The 25,719-nt window shown below is 48.9% G+C and overlaps 1 protein-coding gene across 3 annotated transcripts in view; it reads left to right on the top strand.

The window, feature by feature from the left end:
• Positions 1-3,630: 3,630 nt before the first annotated feature.
• The window catches only part of ASTN2 (astrotactin 2), an 868,677-nt gene continuing 846,588 nt past the window's right edge, over positions 3,631-25,719 (top strand). For all 3 annotated transcript variants that reach the window (XM_035015962.1, XM_035015963.1, XM_035015965.1), the window contains exon 1: positions 3,631-4,039. In XM_035015962.1, coding sequence (XP_034871853.1) covers positions 3,631-4,039 — 409 coding nt within the window. The remainder of the gene's footprint in view (positions 4,040-25,719) is intronic.

Genomic DNA, 25,719 nt, shown 5'->3' on the forward strand with positions numbered 1-25,719 from the left:
TACCACGAGATAGGACATTGTGGAGTATGAACCGAGAAGTCACACTACTTGGAAGAGGTGAGGAAGCCTTGTCCTGTGCAGTGGGTCAGGGATTGAGAGTCAAACCGACTTGTGTTTTACCCCTGATAAGTATCAAAGTCAAGTGTCTTAGCTTCCCTGAGCCTCAAACTCCACATCTATTAAATGGGGATAACAAGACTTAACTCCAGATGTTGCTGGGATGACACATCAAAGAAGCAGTTATAATTTATTGAGCACCTAGAATGCTAAGCACTTGGCATAATGACTTCTGAAGCCCCACAACCACCGGAAGGCAGGGATTGTTATCATCATGCACTGAGAGACCACATAAAGTTTTGAAGTTGCAGAGTATGTGTTCAGAAATAGGTGTTCTTTTCCTGTGGCCGTGCCAGATTCTACACTACCTACTAGCTAAAGTTGGTCCTCTCCAAAATGAACAGCAAATCCCTTGACTGCCTTTTTGGTCTTGTCTTCAATTACTCCCTCTCCCCTTCACTGAACTTCCCCCTTTTCCCTTCATCAGCTCTGCCCTCGCTGCCCTCCATTTGTTTCCAATTTCTGTGTTCTCAGGCAGGTGTCTTAGTTGCAAGCAACTGATACCGATTCTGGATAATTTAAGCAGAAACAGAATTCAGTAAAGTGATACTAGATTACTTAGAATCTCCACGAGGGCATGGGATCCGGGCAGAGTCCGTGAAGTCAAGAGCGCCACTCCAAATCGCAGCACAGATACTACTGTTCCCGTTGCTGTAGGCATAAACAGGGCGATTCACTCTTGACCCCAGTGGCATCCCTGTGGTCCAAAACAGTGCCGTTAAAACCCATTTCCTCTGGCAATAAAATCTGGATGTAACTGCCCCAAGTAGTGCCACTTTGGTCCCCAGGGGGATTCTGCCTGATTCCTTCCAGCCTCTGGGGTGGCTGAATCTGATTGGTGAATTCTGAGTCACGTGCCCAAGTCCTAGCTGTGGTGGAAGCTGAGAAGATACCTGGAAATTTTAGCCTCTTCGTGGGAGGTGGGCTGTGCCTCGGAGAGTGAAGCACCCTCTGACGTAGGGAAGGGATTCGTTCAGATACCAAACAGTTGCAAAGAATGCCAAATGCCAGCTTTAACCGGGCATGTCTACCCCCAAGCTTCTAGTCCTTCATGGTTCAACTCCGAGGCCACCTCCTCTGGGAAGCTTTCTTTGATTTCTCCAAGCATAAGTGTCAAAACACCTCATTAAAAAAAACACATGTCTGCCTGCCTGCCTGCCTGGTATCTGAGATATTTCTGTGCTCATCTCATCCCCACACCCCATGCCCCCATCATTATAAACTCTCCAAGGGCAGGAGCTGTGTTTATCCATTTCTGCATCCCCATATAGTGCCTGGTAGGAGCCCTGGATATTTGGTGGTGAATGAATGAATGAAAGTGTTGGTCGCATTCGACGGGCCTTTGTACCAGAGGTCCATGAAGGACTTGCACAGACTCTGCCTTACATAAGGGAGCCCTTTTTTCCTGGTGTGCACTTCTATAAATGGACTATGTCAGCATATTTGAAGAAAGGGGCATAGAGAATCAGAAAGCCCCATTGCAGAGGATAGTGGCGGATTGTAAGGGTACAAAGGAGAGACTGAGGGAGGCAGGACGACATATTTTGGAGGAGTAAATGAACTGGAGCAGGCACCAGAGAGGCAAGAGACGATTTAGAATCAGAGGACTTGAAAGGCCAGATTCCACCTCTCCCCCTCCTTTTGGGTTCACAGATTAGTAAACTGAGACAGGAGAAGCACACCTTACAAACCTCAGAGCTGAAACAGACCCAAATGCACTCATGCAGATGTGCCTTTCACATCTCCCATAGGTGGGTTTTTCCAAGGTCACCGAGGACAGGATGATTTAATAGAAACAGCCAAGGCTTTGGAACCTGGAGTTCAGATCTCAGCTCTTTTGCTCACCAGCTATATGACCTTGGGATGTCCCTTCACCTCCCGGACCTCCTGATCTCAGTTTCTTCATCTGAAAAGTGGGAATCATAATACCCATCTCACTGGATTATGGTTATGTATAATAGCTAACATAGGTACTTGCCTAGCACTAGGAGAATGCTTCATAAGCAGTATTAAGTCCAAGGTCACAACATAGGTTTTGATTTTTCCTTCTTTTCAGTCTTCTGCCTTTATTCAAAGTCATAAAACAGTAAATAAAATGTGATGGGAGAGGGAAAAAGGCAATTCGTGTGAAGGGTTAAAGACAGAAAGGAGAAAAGAGGCAGAAGAGGGAAGAACTAAGAAGAGAGAAGTTAGTGCCCAGAGACCCCACAAAAAAGTGCAGATGGGCAAGGAATACAGAGAATGGGGAATGTCTCACAAATTATAGGGAGGAAGCATTTGTAAGATTAAAGTCAAGATGAAGAGGAATGAAATGAGTGGAGAGATGAAAGAAAAAACAGAGCGAGGAGAGACAAGAAAGGTGAGGGGGGTGGGGAAGGGGGCTGCTTGAGTACCGGATCCCCGCAGAGGGGATGGCTCCCTGGAGGATCCAGGTAGGTGGGTCAGGCAGAATCAGCCCAAGGCCAAAGGCTGCCATTGTTGTCTGAGGGCCTAGGTTCACAGATCAACTTGAATCTAGAAGGACTGGGGTAAAGAATTGGTGAACAGACCCCTCCTCTGAATGGGGCAGAGGGTGTAGGAGCCCGTGGGAGCCAGAAGCAGACAGAGTAGTAGGTCTCTACCTCGCACCCTTTTCAGGAATTTCACACAGAGAACAGAAGCAGCCAAGCAGAGCTCGGAGTTGGGATCCAAAATACAAGCGCAAGAGTGGGCGGGCTTGCAGGGCGGCAGCTAGGGGGCCAGAGCTTCCTGGCCAGAGTCAATTTGGGGGCTAGAGCGTGGAGTGTGACACCCCTCAGTCTGTAAGCATTTAATGCCACCGCGGAGGCCTGGGTGGGGGAGAGAGGTGGGATCCTGGTGTCGGGGGATTGAATACGTGAGCTGTGGGCAAGTGGGTGAGGAGGGGGCTCTGAGATCCTAAGGAATTATTTCAGGGACGAGAAAAGGGTACAGGACTTGCTATTGAGCTTGTGGGGAGGGAGACAAAGTTAAGTCTTGGCCATCAAGAGGCGCCCCCTACCCCCAGGAGGGCGGGGCTTGGAGCCCGGCAGGGAGAAGGCGCGCCCCCAGGTGCAGCCCGAGGAGGGCTGAGCCAGGGGTGGGGTGAAGCTGGGCGAGCTGGGTTGAGCCTGGAGGAATTAGAGGAGGCGCGAGGGGTCCTTAAGTCTTGAGAATTTGGAGAGGGTGGTGTGGTGAGGGTGGCATTGGGGGATCCTGGGAAGGGAGAGGGGGCGACTGGGATTTGCACGAGGCCGGGCGGAGCCTCCGGATCGCCCGGGGTCTGCGGGGGGAAGCCGGGGGGGGGGGGGGGGGGGGGGCGGGGGGGGGGGGTGGGGGGGGCGGTCCAGGGCCGATCGGGAGGCGGAGCCGGGAGCTGGGGCTGCTGGCGAGCGGCTCCCACGGCCCCTTGGCTCCGGCGTCCTGGTTAGCTCCGCCGCCGCCGCCGCCGCCGCTTCCTCTTCCTCCTCCTTCGCCGCCGCCGCCGCCGCTCGCAGCACCGCAGCCCCTCCCGCCATGGCCGCCGCCGGCGCCCGGCGCAGCCCCGGCCCCAGCTCGGGGCTCCGGGGGCGGCGGAGGCTCGGCTTCCACCCGGCGCCGCCGCCGCTGCTGCTGTTCCTGTTCCTGCGGCCGCTGCTGGCCGGCGCCACGGCCGCCGCCTCGCGGGAGCCCGACAGCCCATGCCGGCTCAAGACCGTCACGGTGTCCACGCTGCCCGCCCTGCGGGAGAGCGACATCGGCTGGAGCGGCGCCCGCGCCGGGGCCGGGGCCGGGGCCGGGGCCGCCGCCGCGTCCTCGGGCTCCGCCGGCTCCGCGGGCACCGCCGCCGAGTCGCGCCTCCTGCTCTTTGTGCGTAACGAGCTGCCGGGGCGCATCGCGGTGCAAGACGACCTGGACAACACCGAGCTGCCCTTCTTCACCCTGGGTGAGGCTGGGCCCCGGCACACGCGGGATCCCAAGGAGCCGGGAGCCCCTAAGTGAAACCGGACGGGTGGGGGTGCCCTGGGGATCCCCGCCCCGGGCTGCCCCGAGCGAGGCTGGGAGAGGGCAGCCGAGGGGCCCGGAGGGCGTACAGGTGGTTGGAAAGCAGTATGGGCAGGAGGTGCCCAAGAGTGCTTGGCGGGAGCTCGGGGGCGTGCCAACGCTCCCGCAGTGGGGACCTGGCCCCCAGTGTCTCGGACCAGGCGTTGAGCTCCGCGGTGATGCGTCCCCGACGCCGGAAAACCCAGATGGCTGAGTGTGCTCGAGCTGGGGACCCGGGTGGTCCAGCCGCCCGCGGCTGCTCGGGGCACGGTCACTGGCCGCCCGCGGTTACCGCCCCCTCACTCTCGCCTCGGACTTGGAGGGTCCACTCTTCCCCGTAGATTTCCTGGAGATTCGGAGTGGAGAAGCTCCGTGTGGCATCACCCAACCCTCATAAACTCGATCTCCGTGTGGGTTGCGTGACCTTGGCCAAGTCGCTTCCCCTCTCCGGGCCTCAGTTTTGGCCATCTGTGAAATGGGGCTGGGGAGGATTGAGTGATTTCTGAGGAGTGGGCTTCTGAGCCCGAGGTCTCCACTTCCAGATTCTCTGCTTCTCTCCCCCACCCTCCTCGTCGCAGTCGCATTTCTAGCCCCCTCCCAGGGGAGAACATGTTTGTCCTCGCTGCTCACTCACTGGGCTAATAATAATAACTTAAAGGCGAGAACACGGAAGCGAAGAGGGAAAGGGTGGGGGTGGGGTGGGGGCTCAAATGGAAAAGTTAATCGGAAAGTTCGCCAGCAGCTTGCTGCCTGCTGGTTCCCAGCGCCAATCCCGGAGGAGTCGGCCCTTGCGAGGAGCTGTGGGAAGCGCGGCTGATTTCCCACCCCGGTAATTGATAGCTTAATTATCTCGGAGAGCGTTTACAAAAATGTTCCCCCTTAGCTCTCCCGCGCTCGCGGATCGCTCGCTCCCCTCCCCTTTTGGGGGCGCGGGGCGCGATTGGTTGTCGGAGTCTGGCCAACAACAGCGCCTGAAGGCGCCGGGGGCTCGCCCGGAGACTCCCGAGCTCTTCTTCCCGGGATCCGTGCCTTCTCGGGATCCGGCTCGGCTCCGGCATCTCGCGGGTGAGGCGCCTTCGGGATCCCGGCTTGAACCTCCGAGGTTAACTCTTTGCTTGCCTGAGAAGCCCCAAAGCCTAATCAATAGACTAGAAGCCACTCTCCGGGGAGCCATACTATTTTTAAATGTATTTTTGTGACCCTCGCCCCCCTTCCCTTTCACGCTGGCCGCCTCCGGAGATTTGAGGGAGTGCCAGGCCCACTTGTGGTCGCAGCTTCTGGCCCCAGGGCTCTCCCCAGCTGGCTGTAACCTGAGATAGCTGAGCTTTCCGGGAGGCGCGGTGGGAGAGCGCCTCGCAGGTTCCCTGGGGACTTCCCGCGGCGGCGCGTCTAGCGTGCGACACACACTCTCTCTCAAGCACGCACGCACGGGCACACACATGCACACACACACACCACTAGCTCTTCCCACGTGCACCTGTGGGCCTGCCCATTTCCAAGGAAGGGGATGAGCGTGGAGATGGGGTTCCTTAGGGCGAAAGGCTAACCTTGGGCTCAGGGCTAACTCTACCGCCTCCTTGCAGGGAAGGGTCCTTCCGGAGCCACGAAGGGTTCCCTTAGACACCACTTCCAGTTCCACCCTTCCTCTTCCACCAGCGTGATCTCTCTACTCCGGGGTGTCCTGAGAGGTCAGGAGTGGGAATCTTCCTAAACGGCTGTTCAAATAAGGGCGTAAAGGGGGACATTCTTGGGTATGGCAGGACTTGGGAGCTAGGACCCCCAGAGCATTCCAATTCCCCGAGGATGTGGAGGGCCGGGTCCAGTTAGCTATAAGAGTCGCCGGAAGCTGGCAATCTGTGCCTTTTTAAACTTTGGCTTTCAAGAGGGAGTGGGTGCCTGGGAGCTGGGGCAAGCTGAGTGGGGAGCTGCGTGAGGAGCTGGAAGTCTTGAATCCCCCGGGGCTCCAGCTTCGGCTGGAGAGTCCCCTGGCGCCCGCCACTTGGAGCCTTCCGCCTTCTCTGACGCACAGCAGCTGAGCCTGGCGCCTGGGGACTGCCTGCTGAGGAGTGGGGGGTTGCTGTCCCCCTTGGCAGCTCTGAGCCCTTTAGAAGCGTGTAGGGAATTGTGTCCCGCCTCCTTCTTCTCCCCCCAGCGCCCTGGACTGGCAGCTCAAGGCACTCCCTCCAGGGATTTGGCTAGCGAGGTAGTCACCAGATGGCCGAGTATAGCAGGAGCTGTGTAGGGAGACGTGGGTTTTTTATTTGTGTTGGTCTTCCACTGTTTGCACGTAAACATGGAGTGCACAATGAGCTCTGGGAGGGCCAGGCTGGCTGCAAAGGAGGGCCGGTGTGTGTTGGGGGGTGGGGGTGGGTAGGTACTATGAGTCATTTATGGCCTTATCTTTCCCAAGGTCCCAGGGTAGCTGCATCCCATCATTTCATCCCCAGACCTTTGAAACAGCCTTGCCTAGTGTTTGTCTCCGGTGTGTTGAGCGAGTCTTTCACTACTTCCTGGCCAGTTCAAGGGATTTGGAGATGGCACGCGCCGCGGTTGCCTATGCAGTCCGTAAATGCCAAATCCTGCCAATAATGTGGTGTGTGGAGCCACCACTAGGGGGTGATAGTGTCTGCCAAAGCCCTCGGGCCATGCTTTGGGTTGTGGACCCAGAGTTGGTGGTTTGAAAATGTCCGTGGCAGTAAAGGGTGGGGGGGGGGGGGTGAACAAACACATAAAAGATAGAATTCCCGTTTTACTGTCTGTCTAGTTGGGGGACCTCAAGGTTATTTTGCATGCGTTGCCTACCATCCGCATTCACCAAAGTCACCTGCATACCTGGCCCTATCTCCCTCCATTCTGCCTCTCTTGTTTGAGTTATTGGCTCTATTATTGATAATGCCTGCTCATATTTCTCCTCTCCCATCATATTCCAGCCTGCTTTATGTAGATGGAAGTTTACACCAGAGCTGAAATTTCCCCCAAGTTTCGGTGTCTGGGCCTCTTTTTAGATTCTGATCATAAGTCAATGGCACTGACAAAGCGAATTTCCTTTAAAGTGATCAAGGGATAGCAAATAGTTACTGAATCTTTAATGAGGTGCTAAGAGGTTTACTCTTGCGTTTTATTATTAATTCACATAAAATATATGAAGTGGGCATTTCTGTTCTTCCCATTTTACAGATTAAGGAATCATTTTTGGAGAGGTCAGGTGCCTAGTACAAGGTCACACGGTGGGGAAATGGCAGACCTGGCGCTGGAATCTCATTCTACCAGATAGCTACGTTCTTGGTAGTTGCATATTGGCAAATATGCGCTGGCATACATATGGTTACATTTAGGTAGAGCATGGTGCGGGGTCCTGGAGAGAAATACAGCAATCATCAACATGAGGAGAACATTTCTCAAAGGAACTTCAGCTACACTCAGGTGCTAAAATATGAGAGTCTGAAAGTAAGGCATGACCTTTGATGACCCTGCCAGCTCAAAGTTCCATGATTCATGGGATGTCAGGGGGCATTCTATGTCATGGTGCCAATGAGTGATGGAGATTACACATTCTGTCACATCAGGGAGGGAACACATCTCTGTAGATTCAGAGAAGGCTGGGGAAACTTCCAAAAAGGGGAAAAAAAAATTGAGTGATGCCTTAGGATGGGTGGCGGAGAGGTTAGAGGCTCCAATGCAGTTTGGGAATTTCGTGTTGGTTAGGATCTGGGAATCTCAGCTGTGGCCCACTGTGACCTTGAACAAGTCATTCATTTATCCCCAGAGCTTCAGTTCTTTGTGCTGTAATGTGAGTGGGTAGAGAAGCCCTAAAATAATCCTTCGGTGTAGAGATTCTATGAACTTGAAGTGCCCTGATGCACTCTCTTACTCTGACTAGCTCCTCTCTCTTCTTACTGTCTCCTTCCTTTTGCTGGTGACACAGGGTGTTGGGAAGGACTGATTGAAAAGAAAGAATTTGTGCAGGAGCAACTGCTGGTACAGGGCTTCAGAGGTGAACCTGCACATCACTCAGTCCTCATTTGCCCCCAGGCAGCCCTGGAGTCTGCTTGTGGATTTAGCTTTCATGCCCACAGGTAGGGAAATGGCATCCTCCTTCCTGCACTTGACAATGGCCGGGCTGGACTGTTTACCACCAGCCTTGATTCAGCAAAAGGGGGAAAAAAAGAGATAAAATGGAGTAAGCACTTATTGTCAACATTTCTTTCTTTTTTTTAAAAAAAGATTTTATTTATTTATTTGACAGAGATACAGCGAGAGAGGGAACATAAGCAGAGTGGAGTGGGAGAGGGAAAAGCAGGCTCCCCACGGAGCAGTGAGCCCAATGCGGGGCTGGATCCCAGGACCCTGGGATCATGACCTGAGTTAACTACTGAGCCACCCAGGCACCCTGTCTTTTCTTTCTAAATTTCCTTGGCATATATATCCCACAGGTAAGGCGTGTGCTGTGTATTTGGGGGAGGGCACATAGAGAAGGATAGTCCATCCAGTAGTATGTCTAAATGCATTTGCATGAGTAGATCTGTAGATCTGGTCTGCAAAGATTCCTTAAAATACAAACAAAAATGGGGACCAAAAGAGAAAAGCCTCCGGAAGGAATGAGGATTCAGGCACCAAATCAGAAGGGTTGCGATAAGCAGGGGGTTTAGCCTACGAAGGACAGTTCGGAAAGGGCGGGAGCAGCTGCCTACGAATGTCAATGGGGAATGAGGAATGTGCTTTTTTCTGTCTGGTTCCAAAGGTGCAAATGCTAGGGGGATGGAGTTCAGCCCCCACAGGGGTTTGGTTCCCAGGGAGCCATCCAGAACTCAGCATCCTGACCCCTAATGATTATAGGATTTGTGTTGGAGGAAGCCTTCCAACAGAGACCACACAGCTATCTGGCAGGCATTTGGAGAAAGAGCCCAAGCCCTGGGAGACAGTGAGGCTATTTGCCCTTTTTGGTTTCTGGCTTGATTCTGAAGGTTGATGCCAGTGATTAACAGGGAGGAAAAACAACAACCAGATACAGATAGTAGTAATCTGGGTCTTCTGTAGGGATTTCTGACTACAGAATATTCGTTAAAACCAATCCCAGTGTTCTTTTCTGTATGGGCCAGAGAGAGAAAGAGAGATTGTGGGGTGGATAAGAGAGAGAATTTGATATCTTCAAACAAAGCTAGGTTTAAAAAATATGTATGTTATTTTCTCAGTTGGGCATCAGGTCCCTTATCACTAAATAAAATATTTGAGTGGCACTTAGACTTCAGGGTCCCATCCTGCTGTGATGGTCCAGGTTTCGGGGATATTGTAAATAAGGGTCCCAGTCAGGGGGGTCTCTGATCTGAGTCTTCCTCTTTCCACTCCCATCCCCAGCCTTTTGCCAGCTCAAACCTGATGATACATATTTAAGAATCAGGGCAGATAGAGATGTATTGTTTGCCCTCAGAAAGTACCAAGTTACTGAGAGGGCAGTGGGGCAGGGAGAGAGGTGGATTCCTCCATGTTACGGAGGCTCAAGTTCGGTCAAGGCCAGCCAGATTGGCTGTTTCTGGGGGTCAGTGACACCAGCTGAGATAGCACAGCTCTGCAGGCTTGGGTGTGACCCAGAGCTTGATGTTTTCCTGAACTGGGCCCTCAGGCTGCAAGAGCGTTCTATAATTTTAATTTACAGCAGGTTCGGCAGGTTTGAAATGGCCTCTGGCAAGCAAAATCTCCTGCTTCTCACTTCCTTGCTTTGCTGTAAATTTGGCCTTGGCTGCCCTAGGACGGTGTGAACACGTGGGCTTCAGGGAGAGAGGGATGGGGAGTGACAGTGACTTCTTTGGGTGAAGTCATGAAAACTTTGACCATGACCATCAGTGCTGATGGGCTCACCGCCTCACAACATCTCAGAGCACACAGTATTTTATATGGGAACATGGGGACCCAGACTGAGGAAGAAACTTGAGGACCAGCAGTTCAGACTTGAACCCAGTGGTCCTGGGTCCCACTCTGTGCTTCTTCCCATTACCCTGGACCTCAAACACTTGGCTCTGGGTTTAAATACATCTCAGTGTCTGAAACTGGGCTGATCATCATCAAGCGCACCACTCTCTCATCTCCCTGCAACAAAAACAAACCAAACCCCTCCCCCCAAATACTGAAAATCTACGGAGAAAAATATCCCCAGGGAAACGGAATTTGTTCTCCTGCCCAAGTACCCAGCTGGTTGGCTCCCATCTCTCCGGAGAACCGGAGCTGATAGGTTTTTGTTCTGGGGGAGGAAGCCTCATCGCTTTTTACTCCAGCTGCCTTTGGGGGTGAGCAGAAGAAGCCTGCTCTTTTCCAGGAAAGGAACGAAAGTCGGATTTAACCTTGACGTGGAGCAGCATTCCGGGGATGCTTTCTTTGCAGAGCTCATGCTTTCCCAAGTTCTCTCACTGACCAGCTAGTGGCAACAGAAGATTAACTATAGTGAGAGAGAGAGAGAGAGCGCGCGCGTGAGTGAGAGAGCTAGTTTCTCTCCCTCCCAGCAGAGCTTGCAGCCTTTCTGCCCTGGAAGGAGGCAGGCAGCCGGGCTTGGCCAGGCCTCCTCTCCTCTCCATTGCTAGCGCTTGAGTTTCTCTGGCTCTCTGCTGCTGTCTGCAGCCCTCCGGGACGGCAGCCCCCATAAAGACTTCCCTTTGGGTTGGAAGGGGGATGGGTGGTGACTACTCGTGAGACTCAGGACTGAGACCTCTGTAGCTTCCCTGCTGGCTGGCTAGAATGCGCAAGCAGCCCCGTCGGTGAGTCCAACTTTGATGAGGCTGCTGCAGGCTATGCCCTGTCTGGGTTTTCACCCGAAGGGGAACCATGACTCCAGCCCCACTGTCAAAGCCCCTGGCAGGCTCAGACCTCAATGCTTCTCTCAACTACAATTTTAGCAGTCAACTCAAGGGCCTGTTCACCTCTACTCTTATCCTGTCTACTCTACCATCCGTACTTGGAGCCAGAGTGATTTCATTAAAAGCCCAGATCTGATCATGGCTGTTCTCTCCTAAAGCACTTCACTGGTTCCTCACAGTTCTTAGTATGGAGTTCAAGCTTCTTACTGTGGTCCAAGTCCAAGATCATACTCTGCCCAGAGTGCCCTATCGTAAGAACCCTCCCTTTTCGTTTGGTAGTTTTGTTCCACCACTCCCCTGGGAAGATTCCTTCTTACCTTTCAAGGCTGAATTTGTTTTTTTCTTTTTTTTTTAAAGAATTTATTTAAGGGAGAGAGAATGAGCAGTGAGGAGGGGCAGAGGGAGAGGGAGAAGCAGACTTCCCGCTGAGCAGGAAGCCTGATGCGGGGCTCAATCCCAGGACCCGGGATCATGACCTGAGTAGAAGGCAGCTGCTTAACCTACTGAGCGACCCAGGTGTCCCTCAAGACTGAATTTAAATGTCACCTTATCTTTGCAGCCTTTCCTGACCTCCCACTGGAGTTGCCCACTTGAGCCTTGGCGCCCACTATCAATATAAAGGAAGACTCTAACAATGACTAGACCCTTAAGTGAGCACCTACGGTGTGCTAAGCACTGTCCCAGGTGCTTAGGATAAAACAGAGAACAAAAGATATAGATTCTTGTATTCAGATAGCTCATTTGTAGAAGTGAGTGAGTGTGTGGATGGGTGGGTGGTGAGCAGAGGATAATAACAATGCACATGATAAATAAGAAAATTATGTAGTATGTGAGGATGTGATAAATTCTATGAACAAAAGAAAGTTAAATACAAGGGAAATTTTGGAAATGAGATGGGTTTTCATATTAAGTAGAACAGAGCGAGAGGAGCTTGTTGAGAATGAGGGGGTAGAACTAAGACTTGAAAGTAATGAAGGAGTTAGCCAAGCAGATATCTAGGAGAAGAGCATTCCAGACGGAGCACTACGCTGGAGCACATCTGGAGTGCCCAGGGCCAGTGCATCCAGAGTGGAGCGAGAAGGGAGAGGCAGGACAGGACAGGGGAGGACGTGGGGAGGCACCCAGGGCCATACAGACCGCTGCTGGGGTTTTTGCTTTCACTGTGAGTGAAGTGGAGAGCCAGGCAGGATTTTAAGCAAAGACATCTAACTTATGCTTGGAAAGACTTACTTAGGCTTCTCTGGACAGGAGCAAAGATGGAAGCAGGCAGGTCTGTAGGAGTCTGTTCAGGGATGATGGTGGCTTGGCCTACAGCGAGAGTCCCTACTGGGCAAACCTGGAGAGGTGCTGGAATTCCACTCATCCGTCTTAACATATGAGCTGGAACACCATCTGTTCCTTAGAGTTTTCCCTCTTCTGAGCTCCCATAGTCATTCCTTCTACCTTCTCCTAGCTCCCTATTATTCTGGGGCTGTCAATAGGATGAGGAATGCGGTCAGTCTGATTGGAGGAAAGTGTGCTGGGTTTAGGGAAGACCTACTCTTGAGAATCATGAAAGCCAGATAAGGGATTGGAATCTTTGCATGGTGGCAAACAGAGAGGCATTGAATGTTGTGGGGAAGACGATATGCCATGGTTTGGGGATCACCAAATGTAATAATCTAGGGCATTATCAAAACAAAACCCTTCTATGTAAAGATGGGGAAATCGGGGCACATAGCAAGGCAGTGATGAAGCAAAAACCAAATCTCAGTCTACTGACTCCTGGTCAAGTGTGTCTTCCTCCCACCTTGGGGAAGGGCAGCTGGGCCACCAGGGCGGGGGGGGGGGGGACCTGGTGTTCCAGATGTTATCATTCTGGCATGAAGCAGGCCATGAGAACGTCTGTTGGACATTTACTGTGCCCCCAGGTGTCACACTGGTATGGCTGCTATCTCGTTTCATCCTCTCCACGGTGCTGAAAGACCAGATTCACCCCATGTTTTAGGTGAGCGCTGAGGCTCAGAGAAGTTAAGGAACATGCCCAAGACACACAGCTGTTATGCGGCTGGGCTGGGTCCAAACCCAGGTCTGCCTGGTTCTAAACCCTGTGCTCTCTCGCCTCCCAGGCTGCACAGGACTAGGAGTGCTCCTGAGTTTTCATCTCTTCGACAACCTCTCTTACTTTTTATCTCTTCCTGTTCTCATTACCAAGAAGTTGCAGACGTTTCTTTATTGGAACTTCGGTGTGACAGCATCACAGACCCAAGGGACTGAGCACCTTGTGTCTGCGCTGCCAGGAGCTGACTTAGCATCTCCCCAGGCCCTTTTGCTCGGTGCCACTTTGCCAAGAGAGCACCAGGTCTTGTCTCATTTTCTCTAGATGCCACTCATTATCCCTGGACTACTCGACAAGCAAATACCTACACTTCTATGCCTTCATGACTCCCCCCTTTCTCTCCTTCCTCCTCCCCTCTTTCCTTATTCCTCTCCCTTCTTCCTTTTCCACTCTTCTTCTCCCAGGGCTTAGGGAATTCCCTCCTTATGCTGGGCACAGTGTCATACTGGGGGAACCTGTTATCTAGTCCTTTTAGGCACATGGGAAAGCTCTACCTTCTCTTTCCAGAAATTGACCGGGAATCCGTTGTCAGACCCACAGCCCCCTTTTGACCAGGTGCACTTCCTTGGCACTCTTCCTCTCCACCCCAAGTTGAGTTTTGTCCACCTAGCACTTCTTCTTCTTTTTTTTTTTTTAAGATTTTATTTATTTATTTGAGAGAGCATGAGCAAGAGAAAGCACAGGAGCTGGGGAGAGGGGCAGAGGGAGGGGGAGAAGCAGATCCCCTGCTAAGCAGGGAGCCATTGTGGGGCTCAATCCCAGGACCCTGAGATCATGACCTGAGCTGAAGGCAGACAGTTAACCCCCTGAGCCACCCAGGTGCCCCACCACCCAGATGCCCCACCACCTAGCGCATCTTAGCAGACTCGTGCAGTTTTTATGTTCCCTTGTTGAGAATGGAAGTTACATGACATTATCTATACATATGGGACATATATAATAATCGGTGATCTTTAGATATATTAGAATGCTGTAAAAATCCAAATAGTGTATCCTTTTCCTAGAATATTAGAACCGAGTAAAATAAAACCTCTGAGATCCAGCCCAACTCTCTCATTTACCGAGCAAAGAGAAGTACATTTTCCAAGGTCCCAGAGCGAATGCAGAGCAAAATCCAGGCTCCAGCCCAGTTCCTCTGATTGGGAGGCAGTGTGCTGGAGGGTGGGGGTGGGGGGTGGGGGGGACATGTGCCAGCTCTAAAGACCCCCAATCCCCCCGGATCAAGTCCTGGACGCACCATTTCTTCACTGCAGTGACATCTGTATGCCACCTCCCGGAGCCTGTTTGCTCATCGGTAAAGTGAAGACGAGATAATAATCACTTCTCTGGGTTGCTGTGATCATTATTTTTGGAGAGCCCTCTATAAACTAGATTTTCGTCAGTGCCTAGCATCGTGCTCAGTCTGTACTGACACGGAGCCTCTGATCCTCATGGAGCCGGTGTGTGCCAAGCACCAGAGTACAGGGTCTGGAGGGGTTTTTGCTCTATACCTCTTAGCCACCTGGAATCCTTTTTTGGAAGGAGGTAGAGGTATGAATAAATAATGAATGCAAACTCCTTTTCCCTTGCCCCTGCCACTCCAGCAGGCTATGTTTACACCTCTCCCTGTCTGCCCTTCTCCCTCCAGTGAGGCAAGAAAGGATGAAATTGACCATTGATCTCTGCTCCTTCTCCAGAAGCAGGGGGAAGCCAGGAACTCCAGGGTTGTCTGAGGACAGCTTGGACAGAGAGGCTCTTAGATCCGAAGTCTGAGGCAGGTGGGTGTCGGAGGAGGCAGTCGGGGCAGAATGTTCTCCCTTCTGGTGGTGGCTGGCTGACAAAGCCTTGCTCTCAAGCACCGGGGAAAGTCACGAGTGGCTTTGCAAGCAGCCGAAAAGGGAAGGAACATTTCCATTAGCAGAATCAGCAGTGAAGAGATTTCCAGTCACAGTAATAGCTGCATTTGGGGGAATCATTTCAGTAGGGACTGTGGGTGGAGGACGGAGGGGGTGGGTGACAAGGAAAGTCACAGAGACGTCTGGTCTACCCGCACCGAGCTGAGAGCCAGTGCCCAAGGAGAAACAGGTGCCGGACGCAGAATGACTGGGAGTTGGGCTGGTGGTTGGGCGAACATTCCGGACCTTCCACATCCCTCCAGGTGCACAGAGCTCCCTCTTCAGGAGTCGCCACGGGAGACTTCACGCTCACACTACACTGCCTTTGGTCTGATTACTTGGATTACTCTTTTCAAGATTTCAGAGCCAGGAGCAGCTTCCTAGGCTCTTGGGATTTGTAGGAGGGAAAATTCCTAGATTATTTAGCCCAATTTTCCCTACAGTTAACTACTCATTGGAATCACTTTGGAACCCAGTCTCTTGCTCCTAGCCTCACTAAGGCACCCAGAGGGGCCTGGGAATCTATATCTTAACAATGGTACCAATTCCTTAGTATGTCCCTCAAGGACCTGCGTTCAGTGGCCCCTGGATACCTCTTCAGCCTCACCTCCTGACATTCCCCATGGCACTTGATGGTCTAGCCTCACTGACAACTTGCAGATTTCTGAGGGTGCTGGGAACATTCCCCCCACCTGACCCTGGAGTGGAAACGCTATTCTCTCTGCGTACAGTGCTTTTCCTGTCCCTGATTCACCTGGCCAACACCTAGCCTTAACTCTGCTATTACCTCCTCTGAGTAATCTCTCTCCTCCAAGGCTTAGATAGAGATTTTTCCCCCCATAAATGCTCATACACCCCTCTTAGGGTTGCCATACTTTGTAAATAAAAATAGAAACAAAAAATAAAATACAGGATGCCCAGTTAAACTTGAATTTCAGACAACGAATACTTGCTTAGTAGAATTATGTCCCATGCAGTATTTGGGATATAGTTATATTTAAGATGACTCTCTGATGATCAGAAATTCAAATTTAACTGGGCATCCTGTATTTTATCTGGCAAGCTCCAGGGATCCTGTGTTTCTCTGTCTCCAGTCAGGGATCACACCACCACTGCGTGGTTAGCTCCCCAAACCTCTTCCCACATTTCCCCCATCTCAGGAGATCAGACTTCCATCCTGCCAATTACTCAAGCGAAGGAGTCATCCCTGAAATTTCCTTTCTCTTGCCCCTCATTCTCTCTTTCAGCCAACCTTGTTGGTTTTACTCCTAAAATGGCTCTCATTATGATTCACCTGTAATCGTCTACTGCCATAATCTTTATCCTAGCCACCATCCTTGCTCACGTGGGCTGTGATATCCATCTCTTGTCTTCCTGCTGCATCTCTGTCCCCATCCTTTATACTACACGGCATTCAGCACATGGGCCAACCCCAGCTTGCTGCCCGCTTTTGTACAGCCTGTGAGCCTGTTTATTTATTTATTTAAATAGGTGAAAAGAATCCAAAGGAAAATAACCTTTTGTGATACGTGACAATTACCTGGAATTCAAACATCAGTATCCATAAATAAAGATTTATTGGAACACGGCCACGCTCATCCGCGGGCGTATGCATTGTCTCTGGTTGCTTTTGCTTTACAACAGCGGAGCTGTTGTAGCAACAGTGAGTATCTGGCCCACGATGCTTAAAATATTTACTAACTGTCCCTTTATAGAAAACGTTTGCCAACCTTGGTATATTCAGTAGCCAGAGTGATCATTTCCCCAAAAAAGGAAATTAGATCTCGTCACTCTTTGCTATTTAAAACCTTTAATTGTTTCTCATTTCTCTTAAAAACAAATCTTAATTCCTTTTCAGAGTCTAGAAAATCCTAAAAAGTTTGCCACCTTCTCTGAGTTCATCTTCCATTTTCTCCTTTGCTCTCAAAACTGAAATATCACCTCCTCCGAGAAGTCTTCCCTAACCAAAGTAGCACCCTGGTCCACCCTCCCTTCATAGTTTTCTGTTCCATTCATTTTGAAAAACCTTTATGTCATGGCTCATCTCTTAGGACCGTGCCTTGTTCATCCTTTTACTCCCTGAACCGTGTAGCACAGGACACTGCATGCAGTAGGTGCTGAGTGGATATTTTCTGACCAAATGAAGGAACATGGACAACTGTAGGAGTGATAGTCGGTGAACAGCTCCTTAAGGGGTACCTGCCTCATCGGGGCTTTCTGTTGCTTATTGGTGAGATTGTTGTGAGGATTTCAAGAACTAAAGTGTGTAGTGTGTGTTGAGCAGTGCCTGCCACTCAGCACATGCTATCTAGGTGTTTGTTAAATAAACAAAACTAAATAGCCCTGCACCCTAACCCCTGGGACCTGCCCCTTCCCCACTTTTTTTTTGTCGTTGGCGGGGTTTAAGGCAATTCAAAGGAAGTCTTGTGAGTAAAGATCTCATGGAACCCAGGGGGCAGGTGTGATCTGGTGGCCAGGACTATGAACCAGGAGTCTTTTTTTTTTTTTTTTTTTAAGATTTTATTTATGTATTTGATAGAGACACAGCAAGAGAGGGAACACAGGCGGGGGAGTGGGAGAGGGAGAAGCAGGCTTCCTGCAGAGCAGGGAACCCGATGTGGGGCTTGATCCCAGGACCCTGAGATCATGACCTGAGCCAAAGGCAGACGCTTAATGACTGAGCCACCCAGGTGCCCCATGAACCAGGAGTCCTAGGTTTGGTCTTGGTTCTGCTGGGTGTCGGTTGTTCGTCCCTTCTGTATTTTGGGCTTCCCTCCGTTTCTAGTGTGATGAGATTGAACCCTGTGATCCGCAAGGTTCTTCTCAGCCCCTTCAGCTCAACAGGAGCCCAGGAGGGAGAGAAGGGCTCCCTTGAGTTTCTGAGGCTGGAAGCTGCTGCAGCAGGATAAAGCCTCCCTCCCCTTCCTCCCTCTCTGCATCCTTCCTGGGGCCTCTGAAGATCAAACCCTAGCTCTGAATCCAGGTGCAACTCAAATTTTCCAGCCCAGTCTCACACTAATTTGTTAGGGAACCTTCTTCAATTACCTTCTTTCTAGTCTCCCCCAGGGAGAGACTGGAGAAGCTGACCGCCCGAAGTAAGCAATTACTTGTCTGCCAATAGCGGGACTCCTCCTGTCCCTCCCTCCCTTCTTTTCTCTCTCAACTTTATTCTCAGGGCCTTGCTGAAGCACCTCTCCTCACTGCAGCGGCCTCTAGGGAAGGGCCTCCCTTTCCCCTGGCTCCCTGCTACCAGCCCCGGAATAGAAAGCCATCCCGCCCCCAAGTGGGACAGCCAATGGGAAGGCTGGTGGCTGAGAAAGGGCAGAGCAGCAAACCTTGGAAAAACCAAAAACTGGTTTTGCAAGTCTGCTAAATCCCAAACTGTGCTTAAATCTTAAAAAAAAAAAAAAAAAAAAAAAGTTGGGGAAGATTGGGCTGCAAGAGAGGAGAAACCGTCCAGTCTTGTCCACTACCCGGATCCCAGGTGCCTAGAGCCATGCCCATCGCATAGTAGGCCCTCAGTAAATACTGGTTGAATGAAGTTAAGAATAAATGGAAAATTAGGTGTGATCAAACATTGCTCATCCAGAACTTAATCACTGCTTTATTTTTTTATTTTATTCTTTTAAAGATTTTATTTATTTATTTGACAGAGAGAGACACAGCGAGAGAGGGAACACAAGCAGGGGGAGTGGGAGAGGGAGAAGCAGGCTTCCTGCGGAGCAGGGAGCCCGATGCCAGCTCGATCGCAGGACCCTGGGATCATGACCTGAGCCAAAGGCAGACGCTTAACCACTGAGCCACCCAGGCGCCCCTAATCTCTGCTTTAGATCACGCCTCAAATGCAGTGCCTTCAGCCTCTTATCAACTGGGGTTTGCAGGAGAGATGAATTCTATTTGCATTTTCTAGATAAAACCCATTCACCTAAAACCCAAGGTTCACCTTAAGCTCCCCTTGCCTGGAGCTAAGCCCCTCAGTCATTATTCAGTGATCCTTCCATCCCAGTCTGTGTGCCCAGTCCTTGGGGGCACAGAAATGCAAGGGGTTCACAGTTATGGGGATAATACCATTTGCACTTTTTGATTTAAAGAAAAAAAAAAGAAGCCTCCTTTTCATGGGTATTTTTAGTGTCTCCATATTACAGATGAACACATGGCCATTCAGAAAGTTCAAGTCAATTGTGCAAGGTCACATAGTAAATGGGATTAGCTGTATTTATTTTTAGAAGGAGTCTTTGTATCACTGTCACAAATGGAACACCAGAATAACTTGCTATAAATAGAAGATAGCCTGTAACAAGTAAGTATGTAACTGTTAAAGGAAATATATATAGTTACATATGTGCTCAAATAGATATATGTATATATGTATATGTTTACATACCACCTAAATTTATCTCTCATACCATACTTTGGGAACACATTGATCCAGCCCACCACTGAGACAAAGGTATTCATTTAAAATTTAAATTTTGCCCACTTAATTGTCAGATTTCCTCTAATATATACATTTAAAAAATACCTTTCCTGCCTCATAGCTACCACTTTCCTACTCATTTTTTTTTTTTTTTTTTTAATCAGAGAGGGAGAGAGAGAAAGAGGGTGAGAGGGTGGGGAGAGGAGGGGCAGAGGGAGAGAGAGAATCCCAAGCAGGCTCCACGCCCCGTGTCAGGCTTCATCCCACAACCCCGAGATCGTGACCTGAGCCAACATCAAGAGTTGGATGCTCAACCGACTGAGCCACCCAGGTGCCCCTACTCCTAGCCATCTTTTAAGATCCAGCTTGAATGTACCTTCAGTGCTTCCAAAATGACTCTCCTGGCATCCCCAAGAACACTTCTCTCCCAGACCCTTGGTATACTCATTGCAGTTCTTGTTTTCATGGAAATAATTGTGATTGGTTAATGGTCTGCCTCTCTTGCTAGTCTTTAACCTTCCTAAACACCTTGTCTCTTTCATATCTGTAACTCTTGCAGCTAGTTAATGCATGCTTATTGAATTTTAACTTAATTTTAACAAAGGGAACACGAGCTTGTTGTAACAAATGCAAACAATTCAGGAATATTATAAAGGAAAAAGTGAATGTCTCCCCCGCTACCCAGTCTCATTTCCCTAAAGTGATCATTACAAAGAATGTGCTGGGATCCTTGTGGAATGTGGAATAACTATGCACCCAAACAGCCACCTCTGGGTGGACAGAGAGAAGTGACTTGTCCAGCATCTCTCTGCAAGTTTCTTACAGGCAGCTCAGGGATACGAACATTGAAATTGTCATTTCATTAGGGTGTTGTTTTTTTCAAACTGGGTACCATGATAAATCAGGGGAATAGGAGTCACTTTGGGCTTCAGCTAAAGAGATGGTCCCCTTTTATTTGTCTGCAACACTGAACCCCATTTCACTTGAACAAAAGATTCCACAACTTGAAAGAATGTTCTATAAGCACAGTGCTATGCGAAGATCACACCATCAACTTCTATGTTCCATGTACAATATATTAGAAAGGAGATGGTTACTGTTCCTGCCATAATATTTTATGGAGGTGTCGTGATTGGAGAAAGCGCACTGACCATCTTATATTCAATATTAAGCCAACTTTACAATGCTCCTCCCTGCATGCTCAGGCCCCAGAATCTGCCTCCAGATTTATTCCAGTCCTTGGCCTGGGAGTCGTCTTCTTTACTCACCCCTGATTGGAAAAAATGTTTATATATGAAATGTATGTATATATAAAAATGTATGTATATTATATATGTTCATACATAATGCATATATTCATGTATATATCATACACAGACATTATACATATATACAGATATATAGGAGAGAGGGAAAATATAATAATGACTCTCTGTCTGGAGAACTAAAAGAAGAAACTGGACCCAGGAATGGAGTAGCCAGAAAGGGAGTGATTATCACAGTGAGTGGGGGTGGGTAGGTGTCTCTTTCTTTCTGGCACCGTATTTGATATGACTGATAAAGCAATTCTTCCCCTTCTACCTTAGATTTTTTCCTCACTTGAATGGGGAGACCGACTTTTCAGGCAAGAGTTGCCTGGGTTTAGGTTGAGTTGTTTACTTTAGAAACCCTCGTCTGTAAAGCTATGTGGATTGGCAGTTGGGTCAGTTAATATAAGTCTATTAAAGCAGGGAATCATAAAAAATAATAATGTACCTTAAATATTTTATTTTAACTTAAGATATGTAAATGTGTATACATTTGCCAACTACTTGATGTAGGTTCCAGAACTCTTCTTTGAGTCTAGGTCAGCTGATTGAAGTCCCACGCCATCTTCTTGCATAAACTCTGCTCATAATGCACCAAATATGGTCTCCAATGTTGGTTTCATAAAGGGGACTGAGGACTTGAAGTTGCTTGCCAAGTAATTCTTCTAGAGTTTTATGATTCCTGTCTAAATTTTTATAGTTGTCACACCTGACCTAGCTCAATAGCAATATTTAAGTGACTTTATTTTTATAGCAAAAGCCACTTAGCCCTCTTAGAAACCACTTCCTTCTGATGCTCATAAATTTTTTAATTTGCATAATATTTCATTAAATTTTCAAGTTACAGAAAACATAACAGGCATCCATAGGTTTGAGAAACAAATTGGTCTTCTGTAAAAATGCAACTGAACTGATAGCAAGCTAAGAATGCTGGAGAGGAAGTAACTCGCTGGTGTCAGCACTCAGGGCTTGTGGACCTCAAGGATGTTTTACAGAGATGGTAGAGAACACTGGTTAGCCTGTCAGTCCCAGAGAGAAGGCCAGCTGAAAGCTTTTGAAATACATACATGTTTCAGGTTGACAGAGACAGTAAGTCACAGAATTTTAGAGGCTGCACCTTTAGATAGCATTCTGACTTAAAGGAGAGGAAAAGGGAAGCCATTTACACTCCTGGTGGAAATATAAATTGTTGCCATCAGTATGGAAAACAGTAAGGAAGTTCCTCAAAAAAATTTAATATAGAATTACTGTATAATGCAGCAATTCCATTTCTGGGTATATATCCAAAGGAAATAGAAACAAGATCTCCAAGAGATACATGCACTTTCAGGTTCACTGAAGCATCACAATTGCCAGGATAAGGACGCATACCTGTGTCAGTCAGTGGATGAATGGATAAAGATGATGTGGTATATACATACAACGGAGTATTATTTAACCATGAGAAATAAGGATATCTGCCATTTGTGACAATTTGGATGGATCCTGTGGGCATTTGCTAGGTGAAATAAATCAAAGAAACACAGATACTGTATGGTATCACTTATATGTAGAATCTAACAAAGCCAAACTCAGAAACAGAGACTAGAATGGTGGTTACTGGGGTGTGAGGGAAATGGGGAGATGTTGGCCAAAGAGTTACACGCTTCCAGTTATGAGGTGAATAAGTTCTAGGAATCCAGTGTGTAGCATTGTTGATTACAGTTAAGGGTTGATGTATTATATAGTTGGAAGTTGCTAAGAGAGCCGATCTCAAATATCCTCACTACAAAAAACAAAATGGTAATGATGTGATGTGATGGAGGTGTTAGCAAATGCTATGGTGGTGATTATTTTGCAGTATATGAGTGTATCAAATCAACACTGAAATTTACACGATGTTATATGTCAATTATATCTCAATAAAGCTGGAAAAAATAATTAAAAAAATAAAGTGGGGGAACTGAATCCCAGAGATGAGTCAGGAACACAAATCGTTGAACTCATGGAGTTCACGGCCCCTCCAGGGACTCCATAGCATTTGTCCCTAATGTCCTTTTCCTTTTGGGTGGCCTTTTAATAATTGATTTATAATTGACATACAATATTTTATTAGTTTTAGGTGTACAACATAGTGATTCAGTATTTTTGTACATATTAGGAAATGATGACCTCCATCGATCTAGTTACCATCTGTCGCTGTACAAAGTTAGTACAATATTATTAACTGTATTTCCTGTGTTCTCCATTAAATTCCTGTGGCTGACATCCCACAGTTTTCCGTTTTGCAGATGAGGAAACTGATTTAGATGGTGAACTGACCTAGCACAGGGCGCAGAGCAAGCTAAAGCTGCACTTCTGTTCCCAGATCATGTTGACTTCCTGAATGGCATTTCAAGTATTTCTTTGCCTGATATTTAAAACAAAAATTTTTTTTTAAACATTTTATTTAGGGTGCCTGGGTGGCTCAGATGGTTGGTCATCTGCCTTCGGCTCAGGTCATGATCTCAGGGTCCTGGGACCGAGTCCTGCATCGGGCTCCCTGCTCCTTGGGAGTCTGCTTCTCCCTCTGCCTCTCTCTCTCTCTCTGTCTCTCATGAATGGGGAAATAAAATCTTAAAAAAAAAAAAAGATTTTATTTATTTATTTGAGGAAGAGAGAGAGAGAGAGCAGGAGAGAGTGGGGGGAGGAGCAGAGGGAGAAAGATAAGCAGACTCCACGCTGAACACAGAGCCCGACGTGGGGCTCGATCCCATGACCTTGTGATCATAACCTGAGTCGAAATCAAGAGTCGGACGCTTAACTGACTGAGCCACCTGATATTTAAAAAAGGAAAATAAACCTTATCAAAGGTTTTCTTTTTCCATCTATGACCACATGACACCTGATCTTTCCATCACCTTGTGAAGGAATTAAAGCAAGCCCTCTTTGCTCGCACCACACAGCCCCTCCCATGCACACGCGTGGCTGTACGGTGGCTTTGTAACTCTGTCCTTCCACATTCCAGCTCTCCAGGCCATCCAGGTTTCCAACCCTCAGGCCTTCAGGCCTGTCCAGACCAGCCTCTGGCCCAGAGAAGGCCAGTACCTTGCCTAATGTCAAAAGGCTGGGGCTGCGTCTGAATCTAGACCCCAGTCCGTCCTGCCCCGTGTCCTTTTTTTTTTAAAGATTTTATTTATTTATTTATTTGACAGAGAGAGACACAGCGAGAGAGGAAACACAAGCAGGGAGAGTGGGAGAAGGAGAAGCAGGCGCCCCGCGGAGCAGGGAGCCGGATGCGGGGCTCAATCCCAGGACCCTGGGATCATGACCTGAGCTGAAGGCAGACACTTAACCACTGAGCCACCCAGGCGCCCCTGCCCCATGTCCTTTTGCCTCCACTGGGTTGTCTGTACGATTCTGGGTGTCCCATCAAGCCTTCTTCCTGGGAGGACTGGGCAGGTAATGACAGGGCAGTGTGTGTGAGGGGGCTGCCAAGAGTTCCCGTGCTTTATGAGGTGCAGAGTATAATTCAAAACCCATTTTGGGGATGTCTCGCTCCATAAAATCTCCAGCAGGAATGGATGGAAATTTGTTTTGACTTCCCCAGCACATGTTTTTTAAATACTTTTTCTCTCCATCTCATTTTCCTCTTTTCTTGGCTTCCCCCCACTTTTTTTTCTACCCAAATCTCATTGGATGATAAGCCCCTGGTGGCTTATGAGGAGACACAGTGGGGCTGGTGCTGGGGGAAGTGATCCTGCAGGATAGGTTAATGGACTGGCAAGTGGTTGTGGAAAAGATCACCTTTCTTGGATGGTTCTTTTTCTGCAAAGACATCGGCTCAGAAAATGACTCAGAAAATGCGTGCCACAATTATAGTTAGACTTGCACATGCCATTCTCATTTGGGGTGGAATAAGGCTCCCAGACAGCCCTCGATCTTATAATCCAATAGCGGCCACTCCTTCCTCTTCTCCTTTACGGTTCTTTGTGTTATATCATCTCTCTCCCATTTTCTTTTTTCTTTTTCCCTTTTAAGATTTTTATTTATTTGAGAGAGAGAGAGAGAGAGTGAGAGAGCACAAGCAGGGGGAGCAACAGAGGGAGGGGGAGAAGCAGACTCCCAGCTGAGCAGGGAGCCCAATGCAGGACTCGATCCCAGGACCCTGAGATCATGACCTGAGCCAAAGGCAGATGCTTAACTGACTGAGCCACCCAGGCACCCCTCTCTCCCACTGTCTTGATAGACTTCTCCAGTTTCTTCCTTTGAGTAGATATGCTGCTTGAAGGATCATTCCTAGAGGTCATTTCTCCCTTGCTGAGAATCCTCAGTGACCCCCTCCCCCCCTTACAGCATTAATAGTAAGCTTCTGGGCATCTGAGCCTTCCACCTAAAGACTGAACCCACCAATATTATCCTTCTCTCTTATTACTCCTCTGCCTACACGTCAGCTCCCAGAAAACAAGTTCTACTCCTGCGTTTCTGTGACTTTACTCATGCTGTATCCTCTGTCATGATGTCTTTGTTCCCCTCCATCTCTGCTGGTAGAACTCTATTTTTTTTTTAAATTTTTTTTAAAGATTTTGTTTATTTATTTGACAGAGAGAGACACAGCGAGAGAAGGAACACAAGCAGGAGGAGTGGGAGAGGGAGAGAAAGGATTCCCGCTGAGCAGGGAGCCCGATGCGGGGCTCGATCCCAGGACCCTGGGATCAGGACCCGAGCTGAACAAAGGCAGACGCTTAGCGACTGAGCCACCCAGGCGCCCCAGAGTCCCATCTTTTCTGTACCCTATTGCTAACATGGGGCCTGTTAGTGAAGAGGTGTCAATAAATGTTAGTAGAACTGGCCTTTGGGCAAGACTGTATAACCACTAATCTCAGAGAGCTCTAGTTTTAAGAAGAAAATTCACAGCACCTTACTTTAAACCACACGAAGGTTTGCTAATAGAACTGTTGCTTCGTGAACTTTCATTTGCGAAGTCTGGTATGTCTAGTCCAGGGCGTCTGACCTTCCTCCATTAATGACCCTCTCTGGAGGAGTTCCAAGTCTCTGATGGGTCATTTCTCAGCCCTGCCCT

Source organism: Mirounga leonina, unplaced genomic scaffold, assembly GCF_011800145.1.
Source record: "Mirounga leonina isolate KUSES-001 unplaced genomic scaffold, KU_Mleo_1.0 Mir_170, whole genome shotgun sequence".
Classification (NCBI taxonomy): Eukaryota; Metazoa; Chordata; class Mammalia; order Carnivora; family Phocidae; genus Mirounga; species Mirounga leonina.